Source organism: Polypterus senegalus, chromosome 9 (genome assembly GCF_016835505.1).
Source record: "Polypterus senegalus isolate Bchr_013 chromosome 9, ASM1683550v1, whole genome shotgun sequence".
NCBI classification, from domain to species: Eukaryota; Metazoa; Chordata; class Cladistia; order Polypteriformes; family Polypteridae; genus Polypterus; species Polypterus senegalus.
Window position 1 is genome coordinate 131,595,391 of NC_053162.1, and position 21,511 is coordinate 131,616,901.

At 38.1% G+C, this 21,511-nt stretch overlaps 1 protein-coding gene across 2 annotated transcripts in view; it reads right to left on the minus strand.

The window, feature by feature from the left end:
• The window catches only part of whrna (whirlin a), a 227,853-nt gene that overhangs the window by 19,040 nt on the left and 187,302 nt on the right, over positions 1–21,511 (minus strand). For both annotated transcript variants that reach the window (XM_039763881.1, XM_039763882.1), the window contains exons 6-8: positions 9,598–9,810; positions 9,309–9,521; positions 878–949 (exon numbers count right to left, since the gene is read on the minus strand). In XM_039763881.1, the coding sequence (XP_039619815.1) occupies positions 878–949; positions 9,309–9,521; positions 9,598–9,810 (498 nt within the window). The remainder of the gene's footprint in view (positions 1–877; positions 950–9,308; positions 9,522–9,597; positions 9,811–21,511) is intronic.

The following is a 21,511-nucleotide window of genomic DNA, read 5'->3' on the forward strand; positions in this document are numbered from 1 at the left end:
ACACAAAAATTAAAGATGTTTGTCTGGAGGATGTGGAGTAACCCCACGCAGGAAGTCACAGGGCTGAGATCTGAAATCAGATCTCTGTACCTGCAAGCTATAGGAAGTGTGGGTGGAACAGCTAAACCATAGGGTTGACAAGGCCCATGGTGACTGTATTATTGTTCTTTCACAAAACGTTATTATTAACATGGTTAGCTACTTGACCTTGGAGTGAAAAGGTTAATGGTGCTCTTATTCCCACAACACCATAAAGCTTCATTATGACTAATGACCTTTATTTGCTGTTTGTATCTCATTGACTGTGGTCATTTTTTAATCTATTTTAATTTTGTATGAGGGGGTCTAATTTATTTTTTGCACTTGGATCCATCAAATTCTGCCTGCAAGTAAACAGTGGTAAATACTATGCTGTTGTGCCACCATAGTCTGTATTCATTGCTTTTGCAACACTATGTGATAAATTTCACTCATGTACTAGACTTATAAGATGAGGTCCCAAATGACAATACTGACAAGGCATGGTGAAAAATACCACTCCAGTCAAATGTTGTCTAGATTAGCTTGAAACTCAGTCATTTCACCTTCACACCCTCCTGACCACTAAAACACTCCTTTAAAGGAACCAACATTGAAGAATCTGGCAGTCATTAGTGTGGAGGGAAGGAGGGATATCTAGTAAACCACATCATGTTTTGACAAAAAAGGTATACTAACTTAGGTATAATTTGGCAAACAGTTCTACATAAAAAGAATAGTGCAATTTCTCCTGTATGAAATAAGATCCCCAGATGACCTTGGCAGAACTGCCCTGCTCATTTGCCCTACAGTCATCCATCCTTCTTTTAATGTGTGAGAAAAAACAGCTATGGCTTACCAAGGAAATATCGGGCAGGCTGTCAACAGTCTCCTGTGGGCAATCACTGGCTCCATCAAGCATGCTGTCATTCTAAAAGAAGATAGAAAGACAAACAGTGTCACCAAACAACTTATAGTATACCGGGAAAGCAGACCCTTAGGTAGATGTTGGCTGATATTACTCTACCGTTTTGCAACAAGGGACACCTCAGCAATAAATGCAGACATTAGAAAAACAAATCATTGGGCATGCAGGGCAGCAATTTGAGTGATCCTTCAGGCTGGTGTATCCCTTTGCAGAGCCTGGCCAAGGCTATGACATTTAGCCAATGCCTCCCATTGTGTGAAGGGAAAGGTCCTGGCTTTAGCTGAAACTTATCGCAGAGGGGACACTAATAATTTAACACAGTCGACAAACATGGGGTGGAAAATGGTGAATAAGTCCTTAAAAAGTAACTCATTTCTGATTCATTTAAAACAAAACTAAATCAATGTCTAAACACTAGAAGAACTCTCAGGGTGGTAATTATAGAAACTTTTGGCTGCTATTTTTTGAATTCAGTGAGCACAATGACTTTTAAACAGTTGAATCTCTGAGCTTAGCTCCCTCATCTACATATGAGCTATTGATGAATATATCCTTAAATTGAATTGATGCTGGCAGGTACCATCTGTACTGACAGTCTGATCTAGACACCTATGAGACTTCTGGCACTTGCCATAAAGGTTTAATTAAAGCAGAAGCCTACTGTAATCTGCTACTCAAATGTTTTTACTTGCACAACTAAGGAGCAACAGAAGACAATGTAGGCAAGAAATGGTGTTACCTATGCCACCAATGAATCTGTAGCAGACTTATGCACTTATTCTAATGAAGGACCAGAGACTGTCTTAGCAACAGCAGGCTCAAGGCCAAAACCAGTCCTGGATATGATGCCAGCCCATTGCAAGGGTACTTCATGGACACTGGGCCAATACAACCATCAATATGACCTTTATGGGTTTGGGGTGTGTAATTTAAACCATAGCATTAAAAGAAAACCCACCCAGACATGGACAGAATGTGTAAATATCTTTCAGACAGTGCCAGGTCTGAGATTTGAACCTAGAATTCTAGAGCTGTGAAGCAGCCGCACCAAATTCCGAACAACATTACCATAATGAGTGCAAAATAAAAGTCTATCCATTACTTCCAGTTTGAGGATTATGGGGAGCCCATTCTAGCAGCACTGGGCACAGATTAGGAAACAACTATAAACATGACACCAGTCCATGGCAGGGTACACTTACTCCAACTCAGCTAATTTAAAGTTCACTAAATGAAACCTGCACATCTATGGGAAAGTGGTAGGGAACCCTTTCACCTAAGAAAGTATGAAAGGACTGCTCAAACTCCTACAAACTATGATCAGCCTGGGATTTGAACGCACACTTCTGGAGCTCTGAGGCAGCAGTGTCACGATGCCAGTCTAATTTATATTTAAATATTGTACACATTTAATAAAGCAAAAATAAACATACAACACCTATAAAAATTGTTTATCCACTAGAAAATGTTCATATACATTGTTATACAAAATTGAATCAGTGGATTTAAATTGGCATTTTTGACACTAATCAACGGAAGAAAACCCAATGTAAAATGAACCAGATTTCTGCAAAGATATCTAACTTAATTGTAAATATATGACATAAAATAAACAATCACATAAGTATTCAGACCCTTCAAGTCAGTATTTAGTAGATGGTGGAAGCCATGGCAGCCTTGAGTCTGTGAGGACAGGTCTCTATCAGGTTTGCACACCTGGACACTGCCAGGTTTTCTCATTCTTCTTTGTAAAATTGCTCAAGCTCAGTCAGGCTGCATGGGGATTGTGATGGAACAGCCACTTTCAAGTCCAACCAAAAATTTTCAGTTGGGTTGACATCTTTACTCTGACTTGGCCACTTCAGCACATTGACATTGTTGTTTTCAGGGCATTCCTGTGTAGCTTTGGCTTTATGCTTGGGGTTGCTGTCTTGCAGGAAAACAAATCTTCTCCCAAGGTGTAGGTTTCTTGCAGACTGCATCAGGTTTTTCTTCAGGATTTCCCTGTTTTCTTTTTAACCCTACTCTACAAGTCTTTCAAGACCTGCTGCAGAGAAGCATCTCCAGACCGTAAAGCTGCCACCATCACACTCCCCAGTTGGGATGATGTGTTTTTGATAATTCACATTGTTCAGAGACAGTGTTTAGCCTCATGGCGAAAAAATTCTTCTGTTATCAGACCATAGAACATTTTTCCAGCTGACTTCAGTGTCTCCCATGTGCCTTCTGACAATCTCTAGCTGAGATTCATGTGTGTTTTTTTTCTTTGCCACTCTCTCATAAATATGCAACTGGCAAAGCACCCAGGCAACAGTTGTTGTCTGTGCAGTATCTCCAAAGTGATCCAGTGTAACTTGTAATTCTTTCAGAGTCATCACCAGTGGCCTCTCTTTTAGTCTTCTTCTCACATGATCACTCTGTTTTTATGGATACCCTGCCCTATTCAGATCGAGAGCTGTGCCATTCTGTTTTAATATCCTAATGATTAGTTTAACTGAATTCCAAGGGACATTCACTGATTTGGATATTTTCTTGTCTACATCTCTTGACTTGTGTTTTTAGATCAGCTTTACAGTGAGTTCCTTGGAGTGTTCTGTTGTCTTCATTGTGTAGGTTAGGCCATGATACGGACTCACCAGAAGTTGGACCTTTCAGATTAGGTGCATTCGTAATAAAATTAAATGAAAACCCTTTGACTACAGACTACAGTGATCTCTATTAAACTAATTATGGGACTTCTAAACCCAATCGGCTGCACCAGTAATGATTTAGCTGTGGCATGTTAAAGGGGGTGAATACTTATATGATCAATTATTTTGTGTTTTGTATTTGTAATTGATTTAGATCACTTTGCAGAGATCTGTTTTTACTTTGACATTAATAAGTCTTATTTATTGATCAGTGTCAACTTTTATTCACTGTGATTCAGAGCAGTATACTGTAACTATAAAATGTGAAAACTTCCAAGGGAGTGAATACTTTGTATTGGAATTGTAATGCACCAAAGAAAGTACAACAAAGAAAGGTTTATAATGCTAATCCATTTGCACAAAAAAAGGCAAATTATGGAAGCAGATGGACAATAAAAACAACATTATATGCATACACAAAATTAAAAAAATGCACACACATAAGATTAACAAACCAATAAGTCAGTCAATCAAGGAATTAAATAACCCACTGAAAACACTTTATCCAGTAATGGTTATCAAGAGTTAAGATCTTGCCAGCACTGATCATGAGGATAACAGCAACCCTGGATGGGATGCAAGTCCATCAAAACCCATAAACAGAGTCAATAAAAGCCTGTGCTGGCAAATGAACCTCACGGGATGTCTCTGGACAGCTAAAGAAAGTTGTGTCCCCCAAAATCTCACAGAGACAAAAAAAAAAACATGCAAACTCCTTTTAAAGTACAAGGGTGCCACCTGAAAGAGGTCATCTAAATGCAACAATAAATAGAACAATCATTTTTATTTCAGATATTCAGCAATCAAATTCAAACAAGCTAATTTGGTCAAAAATAAACAGGAAAAGGCAAAAATGAAACAATGTACATAAAGAAAAATTTGGTACAAAGACTCGTGCAACCAAAAGCAATTTGTGTCTGTCCTTAAAAGCACACAAAGAAAACAGGGTCACATTCAGGAATGTAAAGGAAGGAATAAAGGCGAGCAATATAACAAAAGAAGAAGACAAAATCAACATAACACAAACTGCAAAACAGTTTAGTCACACATAAATAAAAAAGGCAAACAACATAGTAATTAAAGACAGCAATAAGAAGTGCAAATAATATGATCAATCGTGTGTTTCTTTCTTCAATCTGTTGCATAAGGTCCCTTGTGTCAATGTTCAATGGGAAAGATGCTATAAAAATTAAGGTTTATTGATTGCTTGCTTGTTTGCCAGTGTGTATGTGTTTACTATACCACATCCCCACCTACTTGTGATGAATCAGAATCTCTGAATTTATTGTAAATGATGAAAAGGACCAGGAGATAATAATGTGAACCAGAGTCATTGTCAGTGCTGGGCAAGAGCAAAACTAGGAGATCAAAAAATATAACAAGCGACACATAGGTACGAAACAAATAATTAAGAAACCCCAAGATAATAAATAATTAATAATAAAGTCATAGGCAAAGGATAGATCAAAAAATGAAATGAACCTAGCACTTGGCCTACTTTGAAGTAAAACTAGCTAATGCTAAATATTGTTGTTTATTTTTTATTCAATTGAAGGATAATCTCGACTCATGTGCCAGTCATATTTACACTACAGGTTCCGGTGACGTCACAGATGTAACAATCACAGCCAAATAGCCCGTGATTTACATTGAGAAATTATATATGGAAAAAACAATTACAAATTGTTTTCTAATGAGTTTTAAACCCCAAAACCTACAAAAAGTAATGTGTTCTATGACCCACTGGCTCAGATATTTTATTTAAGAGCATATAAAAATGATCAAAAAAGGAATTATAACAATATAGGTATTGGCTCGTTTCTTCATAAATGTTATCAATGCTTCAAATGTTAATTCACAAAGCATATTTCATTTTAAATATCCATCCATCCATCCATTATCCAACCCACTATATTCTAATTACAGGGTCATATTATATATAACACATTTTACCTTAATAAAATTAAAAACATAGATAGATAGATAGATAGATAGATAGATAGATAGATAGATAGATAGATAGATAGACATTATTACTCATAATATTCTTAAACCTGCCTAATTCAAAATGGTTAAAAACAATTTTAAATTTCTAGAAAACTAAAAGTTGAGGCCACCAGGTGGCAGCATCTCAAAAAAGGCATAGCTGCTAAAACAGAAGACCTGCCATCTCCTACCATAAGCTGAAACCGCCATCCAGAAAAGCTTTTAAGTGAGCGCTGTTTTCAGTTTTTATGGTACCTTCTAATTTTGGAAAACACATAAAACAAATCTGTTCACTTTCTGCATTTATGTGACATATCAGTATTCAATGATATGTACAAGACTGTTGACTCTAAAGAGACAGAAGTTTTGATATAAAGTAGCTATTTAGAGTTTTGAGGTAAGGTAAGGTTAGGGTTAATGGAGATTGAGTGTGCCCCCAAAAAGGAGCACACCGATGCACGGGTACACTTCCGACGTAAAATAAACCTATTGTTTTTCCCCGGCACAGAACTTATTCCTATAAAAGCTAGATAAATACTTAAGATCACCCCTAAAAAAATAATTAAAAGGACCCCTGCATCCAATCATTCTAAAAACCATCAATTCTGCATAAATTAATTTAAAATTTTAAAACAGCATAAGTAATGGTCTTAAATAATGTGTAAAGAAGGGTCACTAGAAATCATCTAAAAAGGGTAAAATACAGTATTATAAAGTTTCTCTCTTCAATACACAAGGGTTATAAAAATTTGATAAAAACTAGGGTTAAAAAACTAAATTTAAAATTGGGGATCCGCTAGGGCTAAAGAAGGAAAACACAGATAAGACCAGGCCGATAGTGGTGAGGGCTGCATTAAATTTAACCTTAGAGCCCCCTCCACTATCTTAACATCAGAGTTCTGGTCTGAGATTGGCCCTATCCCCACTAACTTTAAGTTTAGGGTTTGTAGTAGGGGTAGGCCCTATCTAAAAACAGCAGGAAAAATATTCAACATTAGTGTTGACATGGTGTATGTGGATTATCATATGTTGGCAAGAACTTCACTGTACTCTGTACACGTGACAGTAATGACCCAATGACCTATAACCTAATCTGGCCAGTATACACCCTTTGATAAACTGGTGTCCTGGCCATGGTTGCTTACCCGTATGTCGGTTAGCCAATACAAAATAATACTGCTTGTATTTTGTGGAGTGAAGTAGTAAGGTGTTGTACCATGTTAGCCATTATGGATGCCACTCAGGCATGTTGAAGGGGACTTTTTCTTTTAAAATAGTTGTAATTATTTCTTTTTTAATTTTGTTGGATTAAAAAAAAATATATAGATAAACAGTCAAAAGTATTTTCTAATTCCATCTCCCGTGGCATAATGAGTTCTTGTTCATTGGTTAGTCTTACTGCCTCTTTGATCCTGGGTTTGAATTTAAAGCCTTTTCACTTTCTGTCTGGAACTTACACATTCAGGGTCTACTGTATGTATTTTTTACAAGTTGATACTTTGACTTTGCCATCACATCTGAAATGCATGCATGTTAATTAAACTGATGGTGAGTAAGGGTGGGTGTATCTGTAAGTGGGTTTGGCAATGGACAAGCATCCTATAGTGGTGTGCTGTGAACTTAAATAGCCTTTTCTGCAGTCAGACACAGATAATCATTGGTATTAATCCACTCATTTATTCTATTTTCCATTTTCCATTAGTAGTGATAAAAGGGAGCCAGTGACTACACCAGTAACACAAAAAAGAAACACACACACTCTTGTACCCATAGCCACTCACTCAGGGCCTATTCGACAGTTTAAGTAATGTTCATGTGCATGGAATATGGGGGAAAACAGGAGAACTAGTGTGAAACCTGCAAAGACCAGAGAATGTAAAAATGGTTTAGAATTTAAAACATAGAAAATGGGTACCATCTGGCCATTTTACCAATATAGAAATTGCACATACTGGTCTGCATTTCATTTTTTAGACCTGGTTCAGTTACAGAGAACACACTTTCACTTAGAAAGTGTCTAACAATTGCCAGATAATATGCAGTTTTATACAAATGTTATATCTCACAGTAATATTTTTTTTATGATTGCTTGCCTAATACAAGCAGTTCTTCCATGGGCTTGGGTTCTTGTGTCTTCCAGACCTCTTACAGAGCTTATGGCACAACCTCTGCTGAAGAAAATGGCCTTGAATTGTGTTAATTTACAAAAATGAATACAAATGGGTGTGGTGTTTATAAAAAAGGCACAGACTAAATGTTGCTTATTTTGTTTGTGTTTTGATTACATTTTCTGTGCATTCCACGCACACACTTACAAAACACTGCAAAACAAACTTGGCAAAGGTGGGGAACTGGGAGGGTCTGGAGTACAGATAAATATGGTTTGGAGACACAGCACTGCAATACACTTGTACCTCAATGAGATCAATGAGCCACAGCAGACGCTCCTGTTGAATGAGGGAAATAGGAGCAGTTAGTGCAGGTCTGTCACCTTAACTAATTACTTCATTAGGCAGAGTTTACCCACCGAAGCCTATTTTCTCACTGGCAATAAATGGCTTTGCATCCTGACTCCCTTAGATATAAACAAAACAGGTTTAGGATTATGTTCATTTGCCAGTCTTGATATGCTGAAGACTGAGGGTCCACACACAACAGGTATGCCGATTAGCAATTTGAACAAAGCTGAGCCAGAAAATTACCTTCATAACAAATTATCGAAAAGACTTTACTATTAGTATAAATGTTTTGAATTGCTGAAGAGCAGATGGAGAAATAGACACTAATGGGCACAACTAACACCAGAACTTTCACAGAGTTCAAAAGCCTAGCTCAATAAATAAGCTCTGGAGGATGGGATTTACTGGGGACCATGACTGAGAAAGTCCCATGTGAAGTGAATCTGTCCTTTATCTAGGGTCTTGAATAGCAGATGGCACACTAATGAGTTCTGATTGGTCACCAATATACAATATACTCTGTAGGCCAGAATAACAGACCGTTTGTTCACCTCAGTGTCTATAGTAACTCAGAAGAGTTTATGGCTGAGTTATTAAATACAAAGTTAAATGAAGCAGTAGCTACTAATAGGATTGGACTAAAAAACATGTCTCTGAATACCAGACTTGGAATTACAGTAACTTAGTCTACATCTGATGCCTACATATTGGATTAAACTTTGTAGTGGGTTCTTATTAACAAATAGCTGAGTCTGCTTTTCTATTTGACTGTGGATATCAAGTGAAACAATAAGAGAGAAAAACTAAATCTGGACCAGTTTTGCTATATTGATCTCAAAGAAATGGTCAGTAAGTAGGTATGGACCTGTTATGGACAATCAGATACCAAATGACACTGTAGGATGCAACTGTATTCATGTGAATCTGAACCGGTAATATGGGTCTGATACCATACCTTAGCTAAGGTGGTTCTGTCCTTTACATGTGAACATTGAATTAGAAAAAAAAGCAAAATATACTGTACATTCTAACTTTACATGTACTATATCCCATTGCCAGTTTTGCATAAAATGGACTCTTATGACAGATGAATTACTATACGCAATGTGTCACATTCTTAGTAAAGAGTCCATGTTTATTTGATATGTTTAGTGGCTGCCTTTTCCAAGGCTGCATAATAAGCAAATCTATGTGCTCTAAATGAATCTTAAAGGTAGAATATCTTACCCGAGCAGAGCTGAGCGTTGTGGATGTTAAGTAAGTACCCGTGGAGGTCAGGGTGTCAGCATGTGATGCCACAGAGTAGGAATCAGCACCAGTCTCCAAGTTAACATTCTGTCGTGCTTTCAGGGAATCAATCTCTCTCTTCAAGACCAAGCTATCAAAGCGATCCAGGTCCTTGGGCAGTACTAGACCTCGCACATCCGACAGCAGTGAAAACTGAAAAGGCAGAAATAGCAGCATTAGTTTGTGTGGCTCAGAACACCATTCAGGTCCATTTCCTTAACATTAATACCTTGGCATGAGTGTTGAACAGCTCAAACAGTGCCATCACGAGGGCCTCAATGCCAATGTGACTATCTTTGTACTCATCCAAGTAGTAGGCCATGGTCTGGCGCTCCTGTTCATTGAGAAGATGTCTGGCCTGCTCCTCCAACATAACACGTGACTGGTTAATAAGGCTGGACAGTGTCACTTGAGATCCGGCCACTCCTCTGTAGAATACTGCCTGAAATATAAGAAAGAAAAACAATGGAATAAACGGATTGAGCCAAAAAATTAGACAAACGCGTAATGAAATAGGCAGACGATTCTAGACATAGGAGGAGCCAGTAAACAATACAAAGGATAATAGACACGCAAGCTGCCACCGGAGAAGCCCAATAAATACAGAGGGGTAGATGAATACAGGAATTGACAAATAAACTAATGGAGGATTATAAAAATGTTGACAAAATGATCCATTGATCAAACAAAAAATTGAGTACTACATCCAAAACTGTTTTCTTGGTTATCCCCAATTGGGTGGTAAACCGCTCATGAGAAGAGAGAACTTGGATGAATGGGTAAGGAAAAAACAGGGATCACATTCTTGGAATTTGCAGCCTTAGGATGAGGAGACATGGTCAGAATGGAAGAAAAGTCAATGGTTGATCAGTAAAAAATTAACATGAAGAAATGTTTTTACCCAAAGATTCCATTTATTTGGTTTATTTTTTATTTTGATTTAATTGTCTTGTGTTTTACTTACGTTACAGCTATGGATTTGTAACATTATCAAAACTCTCACTCAGATGATGTCTGTCATGATTCGACCTTTTATTTGCAGTTAGTGAAAGGGTACGAAGACTAAAAAAAGATCCATAAACAAGGCCCTATCTAGATAGGCAATATGGAAGGCAGCTTAACCCTAGATTCTCTTTAACTGCCCAAAATATACCAAAAAATACACAAATATATTCTTCTATAGAAAAGAACCATAAAAAAAGTGTGGTTAGTTGAAAACAAGGCTAAAGCAGAGTCTTTAGAAATATAGATAAATAAATAAATAAATAAATAAAGATAAATATTTATATAAGTACAATAAGCACACAAATGGTTAAAAAAGCAAAAAAAGGCAAAAAGGCTTTCCCTAAAAGCAAAGTTCCAAACTGAGATCCAATAAACAGAATCCACAAAACAGATGTAAAATTCAAAAACCAGAAAATCAATGCACACTTTAATATTCATTACACATTGAACCACTGAACGTTTCATTCCCCAGCCCACTCAAAATGTAGGCGAAAGATAGCCTTCAGTGGTGACATCATAGTGGCCCTGCCTCTTGGGGTTCCATCCTCAAAACACAAGGCAAAGGAGAGAACAAAACAAAATAAATAGAAAAGAAATAGTAAAGAAACACAATAATTTGTCTATTACATTAAAAACGTTTTCCGTCATGTCCGCGTTATTCAGCCTTGACCACTCCCCCTCCACACCACTCAACCAATCATTACTACTCCTCTTCTGTACCATGCCATCTCACTGTCACTCTTTTCATTGCAGTCAGTTATAATAACAACGTAGAGAAGCAAATTATCTATTCAAGAATGTTGAATCTTAGATTGCGATAGAAAAAGAGCAGCAAGAACTGATAATGAACAAAAAAGAGCTGCTTATAATAAAAATTAAGAACAAGGAGAATCGTCCAATAAATGAAAAACAGAAAAATATCGTGAACAATATGCGAACAGAATACTAGCTCTGTAAGCCTGTGCTGTAAAAAGCCCGGGGTCCTAGAAACTATTGAAACCGTCAGAAAAAAAATGAAATGTAGAGATGTTAGGTAATTGAAAGGAACTACTCTGGACATCTCTCTCCTGGCTAAGCGACTGTCTCATTCTTCTGAAGTTTCGTTTTGCTGACGTGCTCACCTCGCTTATTAGTGGCAGGAGGAAAAGTAAAATGGATGCCGTTTTGCTGATGTACTTGCCTAATTTGTGTATTAGTGGCTAAGTGAGTTTCTGTTTCCTCAGAAGTGGAGCTCTTACTCCGACTCCACCTCACACTTCCAGGCCAGACAGACAGACACACACATTTCCATGTGTAGATGTTTAAATATAAAATATGTTAGTGGATAAAGTGATTCATAATATTGTTTTTTGACAAGATGTTAACGTAATTAAATGATGTTTTACTTTTTACTATGTTTTATTATTCATTGGTATTTAAAATAGTGAATTACTCAAGTAACGATTTCCTATCTATAATAACTAAGGAACAAACCGTCTTCCTTTCACACCCCACATACTCTTCTATATGCCATCTCTTTAAATACAATCACTTTCTCTAACAGAAGAGAACCCTGACACCCTTCGAGCAGCTCAGCAGTAAGATAGTGGGTGCCCAGCGCCCACCCCGGAAGGTTGGCGAGCAAAGCGAGCAGTAGGTTCCCTTGTAATAATAAAAAACACATACTTACAATAAAAATATGAAAAATAATAATTTAAAAAAGGTAGAAAATGTAAAACCACAACCTGGCTGAAATATGGCAGTATCACAGATGTGACGCCTCACTATGCTTAATAGTGAGGGGTCGTTCTTGAACGATTCGTTCATTTTGAACGAATCTTTAATGTGATTCGGGAAGAATGAGTCGTCTCGTGGGAGTGATTCATTCAGTCGCACATGCGCATTTGCGCAACTTCCTATAGTTTCTGTATTGGAATTGATTCACTTGTTTTGAGTCTTCGGGTTTTTCTAGTCGTTCGTTCATCACGTGACAGCCCCATAAGCTTAACCAACTCAGTCTGAGCCGGAAACAGAATTGATTAGTTCATCTCTCGAGTCTTCGGGTTTGAGTCGTTCGTTCATCACGTGACAGCCCCATAAGCTTAACCTATGCAGTCTGAGCCGGAAACAGAATCAAAAGAAATGACTCGAAAAATTATTCGTTCATTTTGCTGAATGAGACTCAAAGGTCCGAGTCGGTAAAATGATCCGAACTTCCCATCACTAATGCTTAATCACTCAGTATAGTCACATTTAATAAAATTAAATCTCTTTAATGGTAGCTACTTTCGGATTCAGGTAGGCCCTAGGGTTAGCTTTGTGCTTCTTGTTATGACCTCCTTTTGTCACCTGACATTGATTCTAATTTTGCCCCTTGGTTTCTGTTTTCAGTTTTTGATCTCATGGTGTTGATCCCTTTGTTTCAAGTACATTTTGTTTTAACCATCTTCCGATCCTATTCTCATTTTCACAGCAATCCTTGGTCATGTCTTATGTTACACACAGATCAAAATCCACTTGAATAAACAGTGGCAAAATGTTATGGCAATACCATGAGAAAGAACTCATAAAAATAAGAATACCTAAATTAAGTAAACTACTGTATGACATGGAAAGCAACTAGCTGAGCTCTAGGTGTTTATTGAAGCCTGTTTAAGTAAATAAGTGTTAGGTGACTGCGACATAATTGCAGTTGTCCTGGAACTAAATTAAACCAAAAATTGACAATACTTATATTAAAACTATGATTATTATACTCAAACACCAGAGAGTGATAAAGAAATATGAAACACAAAATGTAAGGTAAACAAGGGAAAAGCAAAGTCTGTTGTTGCTTGGGACCTTCTTACCCTTGTTTGGAATTAGGTCTGTCAGGTGGGTGGCTTATGCAATTGCCCGGCGCCAAGTTCCATAAATAAGCACACCTTTTTCTACATTCCTCTTCACATCTCTCTTTCTATTTGGCATCACTTCAACTTGGTTGTCCAGTATTTCCCCCCAATTCACCTCCATATTCCTGAATCAATAAAGTATTTGTAGGAAGTAGCCTTTAAACCACATGCTGGAGTTACTTTATAGCAAATCTACAGAGATAGTTTTTAAATCAGAAATTTCCTTTAGAAATTCTTAGTCTTTTCCTCAGAGCTTTCTCTGGTGGCTCCATAAATATTTCTGGCAACAGAAGTGCCCCTTGAAATTCTCAGGGTCTTCTCCTCAAAGTTCCCAGTGGCAGCCCCAGGTACCTAGGTATTCCTCAGTTCCTGGACAGTTAAAGAGATAAACACAACTAGTTGCTCTAATACCTCCTGCCCATCATAAGGTCCTGAAAGACCCAATGCATTTCTTCTAAGGAGCTTTTACTGTCACCTTTTGGATTGTATCGTTTGTTCTGCATACCTGACCACCCCCTAGTACCCTTTTGTGGCTTTACTGAGATTCATCTATACTCTGTACTGCCATCTGTACCAGTTATTTATTCCTATAATCTCTTTATCATTGCACCATGGTTGGGGGCTCTTATACTCTACAGTGCATATAATGACAATGCAGCAAGCCTCTCTTTAAACTCTCAGTACTTTCAGTGTGTAATTTGTATATCATCAAAACAGAACATGGAGCTCTTTCTGTGTGTGTCCTCACACTGCAGATAATGACCTTTTCTACTGTATTCTCACAATGGCACGCTAGATTTTCTATATTCTTCCTTCAGAGAACAGCAGGAATTGTTATACATTTTAAATCTTCATTTTGTACCATAAGAGCTGGTTATCACATTGTGTTTACCTCCACAGAAGAACGGAGTGCCACTCAGCTTTTCTGTGCACTCACAATGTATGTTCTTTATGTTTTCTAAACCCTCACACTGAGGTGGTAGACTCTCATATTCTGTTTATTCCCTTTTTATGGTATTACAGGACTGCCATTTGTTGCATTGATTGCCCTCTTTTCTTGGAGTTTCATTAATGATGAAGCCTTATAGTTTATCTGTTCCTGAGGTTCACTATTCAGAGCCGAAGTTGGTCTCTTGGCCAAGACCTGGCCTTCTAAAGTTTATTTCACGCACCACTGCGACTGCCTCTTAACTCACAGGAAAAATAGAAATTTCATTTACTGCTCTGGAAGTGCAGGCCACCCACGACTGCTTTCCCAGCAAAATGACAAACAAGATCCATTCTGAGCTCTAAAGAGCTCCGAGCTGCGCAGCCTCTATATTCAGTATTGATCGCCCTTCAACGCTAAATGTTCTGCTGCAGTCGCCCATCCAGAGCGATAAGGCTGTTAACACCCATCACCAAATCGAAAATCCCAGAGGCCCTGGCACCTTTACAGTCTATAGCAGGAAGAATGAAAAGCCAGAATGGATATCTAGGACTGGGCAGTTGGAGTGATGCCTCAGATGGCCTTAATTTCAAGTCTCTGCTAAAAGCTGACCTATTCAAAAGACACCCCGTATGAGGCAATAGAGAGCTGCATGATCCTATATTAGAGAGACCAGTTAATGCCTTTCATCCTGAAGCTCAGATCAAAGGGCTTTTAAACCCTGTGAGTGGCACTATAATAAGCAAGTGCTCCGACTAGTACAGGAAAACCACAAACTGTCATATTGTGTCTGACTTTGGGAAAACAGAATCAGCATAGTTGTCATGGTCTAACGAGTGTCTGTCACGGACTTGATGTACTTTAGCTGCCTAGAGATGTTCATTGAGATTAATAAAGAAAGAAAGAAAAAACCCAAACACTTACTAGTCTGCAGACAAAACTACTGCAGAATCTTTCTCAGCCATCTATTCTCTGCATCACCACAGACTCTGTGTTGCCAGGAGTATGGAGTGAACTTGTCAAGGTGACTCTCCACAATAATTTTAATTGCTTCCTCTCTGACTTTCCTAAAGGCGAGGCTAATTAGCTCAGTGTAATCCACGACTGATAGGATATATATATCTATATAGCATCTTCCAGAGATGCCATGATATCTCTACCAAGGATACTAAAAACAGCAATAAATGTAAGCTATCTGGAAATGTCTAGAAGCCAAGAAATGTCTAGTGGCATTTCAGGAGTCATAGTAGTAAAAACAGCCAGGGCTTGGAAGTTGAGTAAAGGAAGGAGAATAGCTACATGTGACAAAGAATGGTTTCAAAACGGGGACACTCCTAAAAGTCAGTGGGATATAGCTTTTAGGTAGTGTAACTGTTAAATAGTGAGAAGAGCTGTGGATGGTAAGATTCATAATATAGGGCTGGGGACAGTCGGGTGAAGAGCAGTGTAAGAGTGGTACATGTAACACTTCAGCTTAATGATAACTTTACAGTGATAATGTATACTACACTGATTATTATTAAGAATCCTAATCTGCCCACTATTGTACAACTGATTTCTGGTCTTACTTAAAATGAGAGAAAAATAAATTTACATTTTTAATGGACACAATCATGTACCTGAGGATTATTGTGACCAAAGGGTGACAAGTATATAAAGGCTGAAAGGCAAAAGTCAGGAATGAGCCAAGGTCAAAGCCAAAAAGCCAGCACTGAATGAGTAAAACCAAAGAGCAAAGACACAATCAGAGGCCAGAAAGAAAATCCTAATGCTAGGCCCTACTTTATAATGAAGCTAACTGCAACTAACGTTCTCAGTTATTTAGAACATCAGCTGAGGAATTTTGAACCTGCTGCACACCACCATATTTGTAGGGAAAATATAATGATGTTAATGATCCCAAATCTCATGACCACGTGAACAGGAATGTGATGACACTCTTAACAAAATGACATCAAGTAAACAGGAAAAAGAAGCCAACATGATATGAGAATACAATATGATGCAATATGAAAAACAATATCCTTCAAACAGAAATGAAAACTAAGGTCAGAAATGAAATCCTTACATAAAAAAACCCAAGCTAGATAAAAATGCACTGTAATGCATGGATTCTTGAGAATCATCTTCAAGGCTCAGCCCATAGCAGGTAATAATAATAATTATTATAATAATAATTCTTTACATTTACTGTATATAGTTGTTTTCTTATTACTCAAAGCACCAGTGAGTGGGGAACCACTTCAACCACCACCAATGTGTAGCACCCACCTGGATGATGTGATCACAGCCAATACTGAGCCAGTAAAATCACCACACATTAGCCATTAGGTGAAGTGGTGAGAGACAGATAGCCAATTGGAGACCGGACATGATTAGGTGGCCAGAATGTCCACACCATGGAGAGAAATTTAGCCAGGACAACTGGATATAGCCTAAACTTTTCTCAGAGGTACAGAAATCTTTAATGATCACAGAGAGGACCTCAGTTTTACGTCTCATCCAAGGGATAGTGCCATATTTACAGCACAGTGTTCCCGTCACTGCACTGGGGCATTGGGATCCACATACAGACCACAGGGTAAATGCCCCATGCTGGTCTCCCAAACATCTCTTCCAGGCAGGAGAAACCCAAGCTTTTTCTCTAGATACTCTCCCATCCAAGTGCTGGTTGGGCCTGGACATGCTTAGTTTCAGGTGCATGACCTGTTCTGAAGCACACGTGGTATGGCTGCTGGGACACATAGGGATATGAGGGGGTGCCGTTGCTAACTGTTCTGTCTCTTCTTCCCACAGTTCCGAAAAGACACCGGATGAGGGCACATGACATACATGAATGACTTGCCCCATTTGGTCCCAGTGTTATAAAAGTCAATTGACCAGGGAAAGAGGCATCATTTCTTGGACCTAAGCCTGTGAGGATGAAGCTCCCAATTAATAATCTACTGTTAGAATGAGCCAAATTAAAGAGATGTTTTTTTTTGCATGTTTATTTAGTGCCATTGTGCACTTGTTTATTTGGGTTTGCAAATTAAATAGGGGTTGCCCAGTATCCTTAGCTATTCCCTGGGACATTGTGAAGTTACTTGGGTGATTGCAACATATATAACAATGGCAAAATACTACAACATTAGTGGGAAATATTCCAAAATGTGGGGTGGCATGGTGGCGCAGTGGTAGCGTTGCTGCCTCGCAGTTAGGAGACCTGGGTTCGCTTCCCGGGTCCTCCCTGCGTGGAGTTTGCATGTTCTCCCCGTGTCTGCATGGGTTTCCTCCCAAAGACATGCAGGCTAGGTGGATTGGCGATTCTAAATTGTCCTGTGGTGGGTTGGTGCCTGCCCTGGGATTGGCTCCAGCAGACCCCCGTGACCCTGTGTTCGGATTCAGCGGGTTGGAAAATGGATGGTATTCCAGAATGTTTTTATACATTGAAGCCCCTCATTGATGATATCCTTAGCTAGCATGCTCTAGCAATCAATGAAATGCTTAGTTTCTGCAAGCCCATTAGCCACAACTTTTAATACCTTTTACTTTACTCTTAAGGCACTCTTGATTGCAGCAATTTAGAAGAAAACGGAATTTGTTTATGACTGTTAGATCCAGCACTTAATGTATAACAGCATTTGGATTACTCTGTCATAAAGTGTGTATTGCATTGATAATTTAAAATCAATAGAAATGTAGGACTTTGGTAGTAGGAATGATAAAGGCTCCATGTTTTGTGTGGTAATAGGTTAACTTTATCCTAGAAGACCGAAGGGAGCTTTCAGAGAGAACCTGAGAGGCACATAAATATCTGAGTTCAAATATATGAATGAAATTTGCAAAGCCACTAGGCCCGCAGTACGTAGAACATTTTGAGGTAGATAATGTAAGAATATTCCACAGCTTGAGAGATGATAACCCTCTGTCTGTCAGCTCTACTTCTTACCATCTCCATAGCTGGTATTCTTTTAATTCATCAATAAAGGCTCTATATAAAATAATGATTGGCTGCCTGACAAAGAAAAACAGGCCAATTTACTCCAGGGACAATTTCTCACAACATTAAAACTGAAGATATACAGAGTTTTACAGACTGAGAGATGGTTTTATTATCACTGAACGCTCAACTTGCACTCGATCCATTAGACATCATAATTATCCCGATGACAAAAGAGTTCATTTAAGGGACTGTGATTTAGTGTCTGCTGTTAATTTACAGTAAGACAGAACTTCAAATGTTACAAGGATATGGACTAAATGTTGACCCTTCCCAACCTTCATCTATGGAGGGCATGGGGTGCACAGTACAGATTTTTATTGTATTCACCCAAAGACTCAAAAATCTACAAGAACAAATTAATTAGGAGCCTCAAGGGAATTAGTTATCCCCTCCCTTTTTTCACTTGTTTAATCACTTTCAAGATCTTGTTGAAATGTACACATTACATATTTGAAAAACAAATTGTATTGCATTTTAAAGATTTCATCAAACAACTAGAGTACATACAGATTTCTTTTCACTTATATAGTGTAAGGATTGCTGATATTACCAAAAGGTTAGCCATGGTTCAGTACTTTTAATTAGAAGGGGCCAACATTGATAAAAACTGGCTAGAATAAAAAAAAGAGGTTTTCCTCTTAAGGTGATTTATTTTTCTATAAATATCAGTAAAATACAACAAGCTTTTTGTATTACAGTGTAGGGAGTGTTAGGATTAGGAGCTTGATGTGACAGTAAAGAGCTAAGATTAATTTATTATAGTATAGTGTTTCTTATGTGACAGTAAAGAGCTAAGATTAATTTATTATAGTATAGTGTTTCTTATGTGTTAATGTTCTAGAAGATAGCACCAGAAATAGAACTGTTAAAGGATACAGGGTTACTATAACCACAAGGCTGTTAGATAAATAATCAAAAATTATATTCCAATAGAGTTTAAACAGAGGACACATTAAAACTGTGTGGCCAGGCAAAATAAGGGTATGAAGCTGTTATGAATGACTTTGTTGTGATCCTTTTTTGCTTTATTAACATTGTGCTGGTGTGCTCTTTTTTATTCTCATTATAGGTTTTAAAGCTTCCTGAAAGTAATGGTGATAAGAATTTCCTGATTTAAAACTAGGGGGCTTTGCCCCCTGCTCGCTTCACTCACCAACCCCCTGGCATGCGCTACGTGCCACCACTTCACGTCTCTGCCGCTTGTGTATGTGGTTTTCACTTTCACCAAACAAGAAATCTTTTAATTCTTGCTGATATGCCTCTTCATTGGGAAGAAACACTACTTTTCCCTGATAGCAACACAAATTAGACAATCTACAACTCTCTGACTTAAAGTTTAAATCCGAACAATATCTACATACTTCTGTCATATCACCTATGTCCATATATTCAATCTCTTTTCGCTGTACCATTATTTCACGAAGTAATAATTTCCGTTTGTTTGTGCTAATGCGATCTTTACTATCATTTTTTTGAGATTTTCGAATTTTCGTACTTCCATTAGCTCTAACCTGCTCTGCATGTGTATCGCGCAAATGTTTTTGAATTCTTTATTATGTTCTACTTTATTATCTACTCTTTGTCTTTTATTTCCAGCCCCAGGCCTGGTTAAATCTCTTGGCACAAAGTCTTGTCTCATGGGACATTAAATTATCTCTCTGAAAAAGTCTTGTCTCGTCCCAGGCTAAAACGTCTCGTCTCGTCCCAGGATTTTTTTATATAATAGAGAGATGTATTTAATTTAGTTCAAATATTTTCCCATCTTCTTTGAATGCCTTTTGTCTTTCTTGGGTGGAGCTAAGGAATTGACCTGGAAGGGCGTGACCTGTGATGTCATCAGATGAGACTAAAGATCAGTACTGAGCATTTCGTAAGCATCCGAGATTGGATACATACTTAAAACATCTGGGGCCTCATGTATAAACGGTATGTACACACAAAAATGTTGCGTAAGCCCGTTTCCACACTCAAATAATGATGTATAAAACCTAAACTTGGCATAAAGCCACGCACATTTTCACGCTAGCTAAATGCTTCGCGTACGCAAGATCTCTGCTCGGTTTTGCAAACTGGTGGTGCCCAGCGTCAAAGCAGTGCCTTTGTTCCAGTGTGGTTTCCCTTTCTTTTTTAGATCAACATCCCTGACGTGGCTTTATCATATACATTGAAATTAACCGCATATTGTATATTAGTTTAAGGCATCTGATTGTAATTAACCTGTAACAATATAATGGTCCACAGAATGGCCAAACTATTCCAAATACCATAGCTGCTTTAGCGTTTTTCCTCTCAATGCACCACTCAGACTAATTATCCCACTTTATCTGAGTGTGCAATCTGATCTGAAAGAGAATTATCGGTATACAGCATCAAGCATGCGCTGCCTCAGCCATGCTGTCTATTGAACTGCTCTCAAACGGCAAACGCTTCAGAGCCTTTTCTGTAGAGACATTGCAGTTCAGAACCAGTTTCAACCCAAGAACTATAAAGGCACTTAATCAGTCCATCAAGTGCTCCTTGTAGAACTATTTGTACTTATTAGTACAATTACCTCACTGTAAACTTGCAATACAGTTATACTATTGCACAACCTGCGCCACTTTATAAAGCGCGTATTTACATATGATGACGATATAATTTTTAAGATGAAATGCAGGAAAATATGTTTATCACATTATACAGACAAAATGTTAACATCATTTAAATAATTTATATTGTTAATAATTTAACATATGAGGAAATGCTGTCGCAGTGCTAGCAAGGAGCTGGCGCCCGTTCATGGATTATTCCTGCCTCGCTCTGTATTCTTGCTGGGGCAGGCACGACACTGGAAGGATAGATGGATGTAATAATTAAACATGTACTATGAAGATATTTCAATGTTCCTTAAAAGTTTTGAAGAATTGGCATTCTAAGCTTACAGATGTCTTAACAACTATTACAGAGCTGATTGTATGGCGATTGGTTACTTGTAGAAAGAAAAGGAAGGACAGGAATTGGGGGTTAGTACATTTGAAAGAGACAGTACTGCTGCAATAAATTATTTCATCGAAGGTCACACGGCACAGCAAGCAGCTTGAGGGAGGCAGTCTGTGGACAGGGCGCCAGCTCGTCACTATCACTGCGCCACCGTGTTCCCCTGTTTAATAACATGCTTAAACTCTTATCATCATGAAAATGATATCCAGTACACATTTCAGTATTTTAATTATTCAGAGAGCTGTAATATCACATATGTAATGGATTCTGTGTCCAGTCGGAGGAAGGGAAAACCCTTTTAAGAAGCACACAGTGATTCACACACACATAGAGCACATAGAAAAACACATACAAAACAAAGCATTTAATGTGCTAC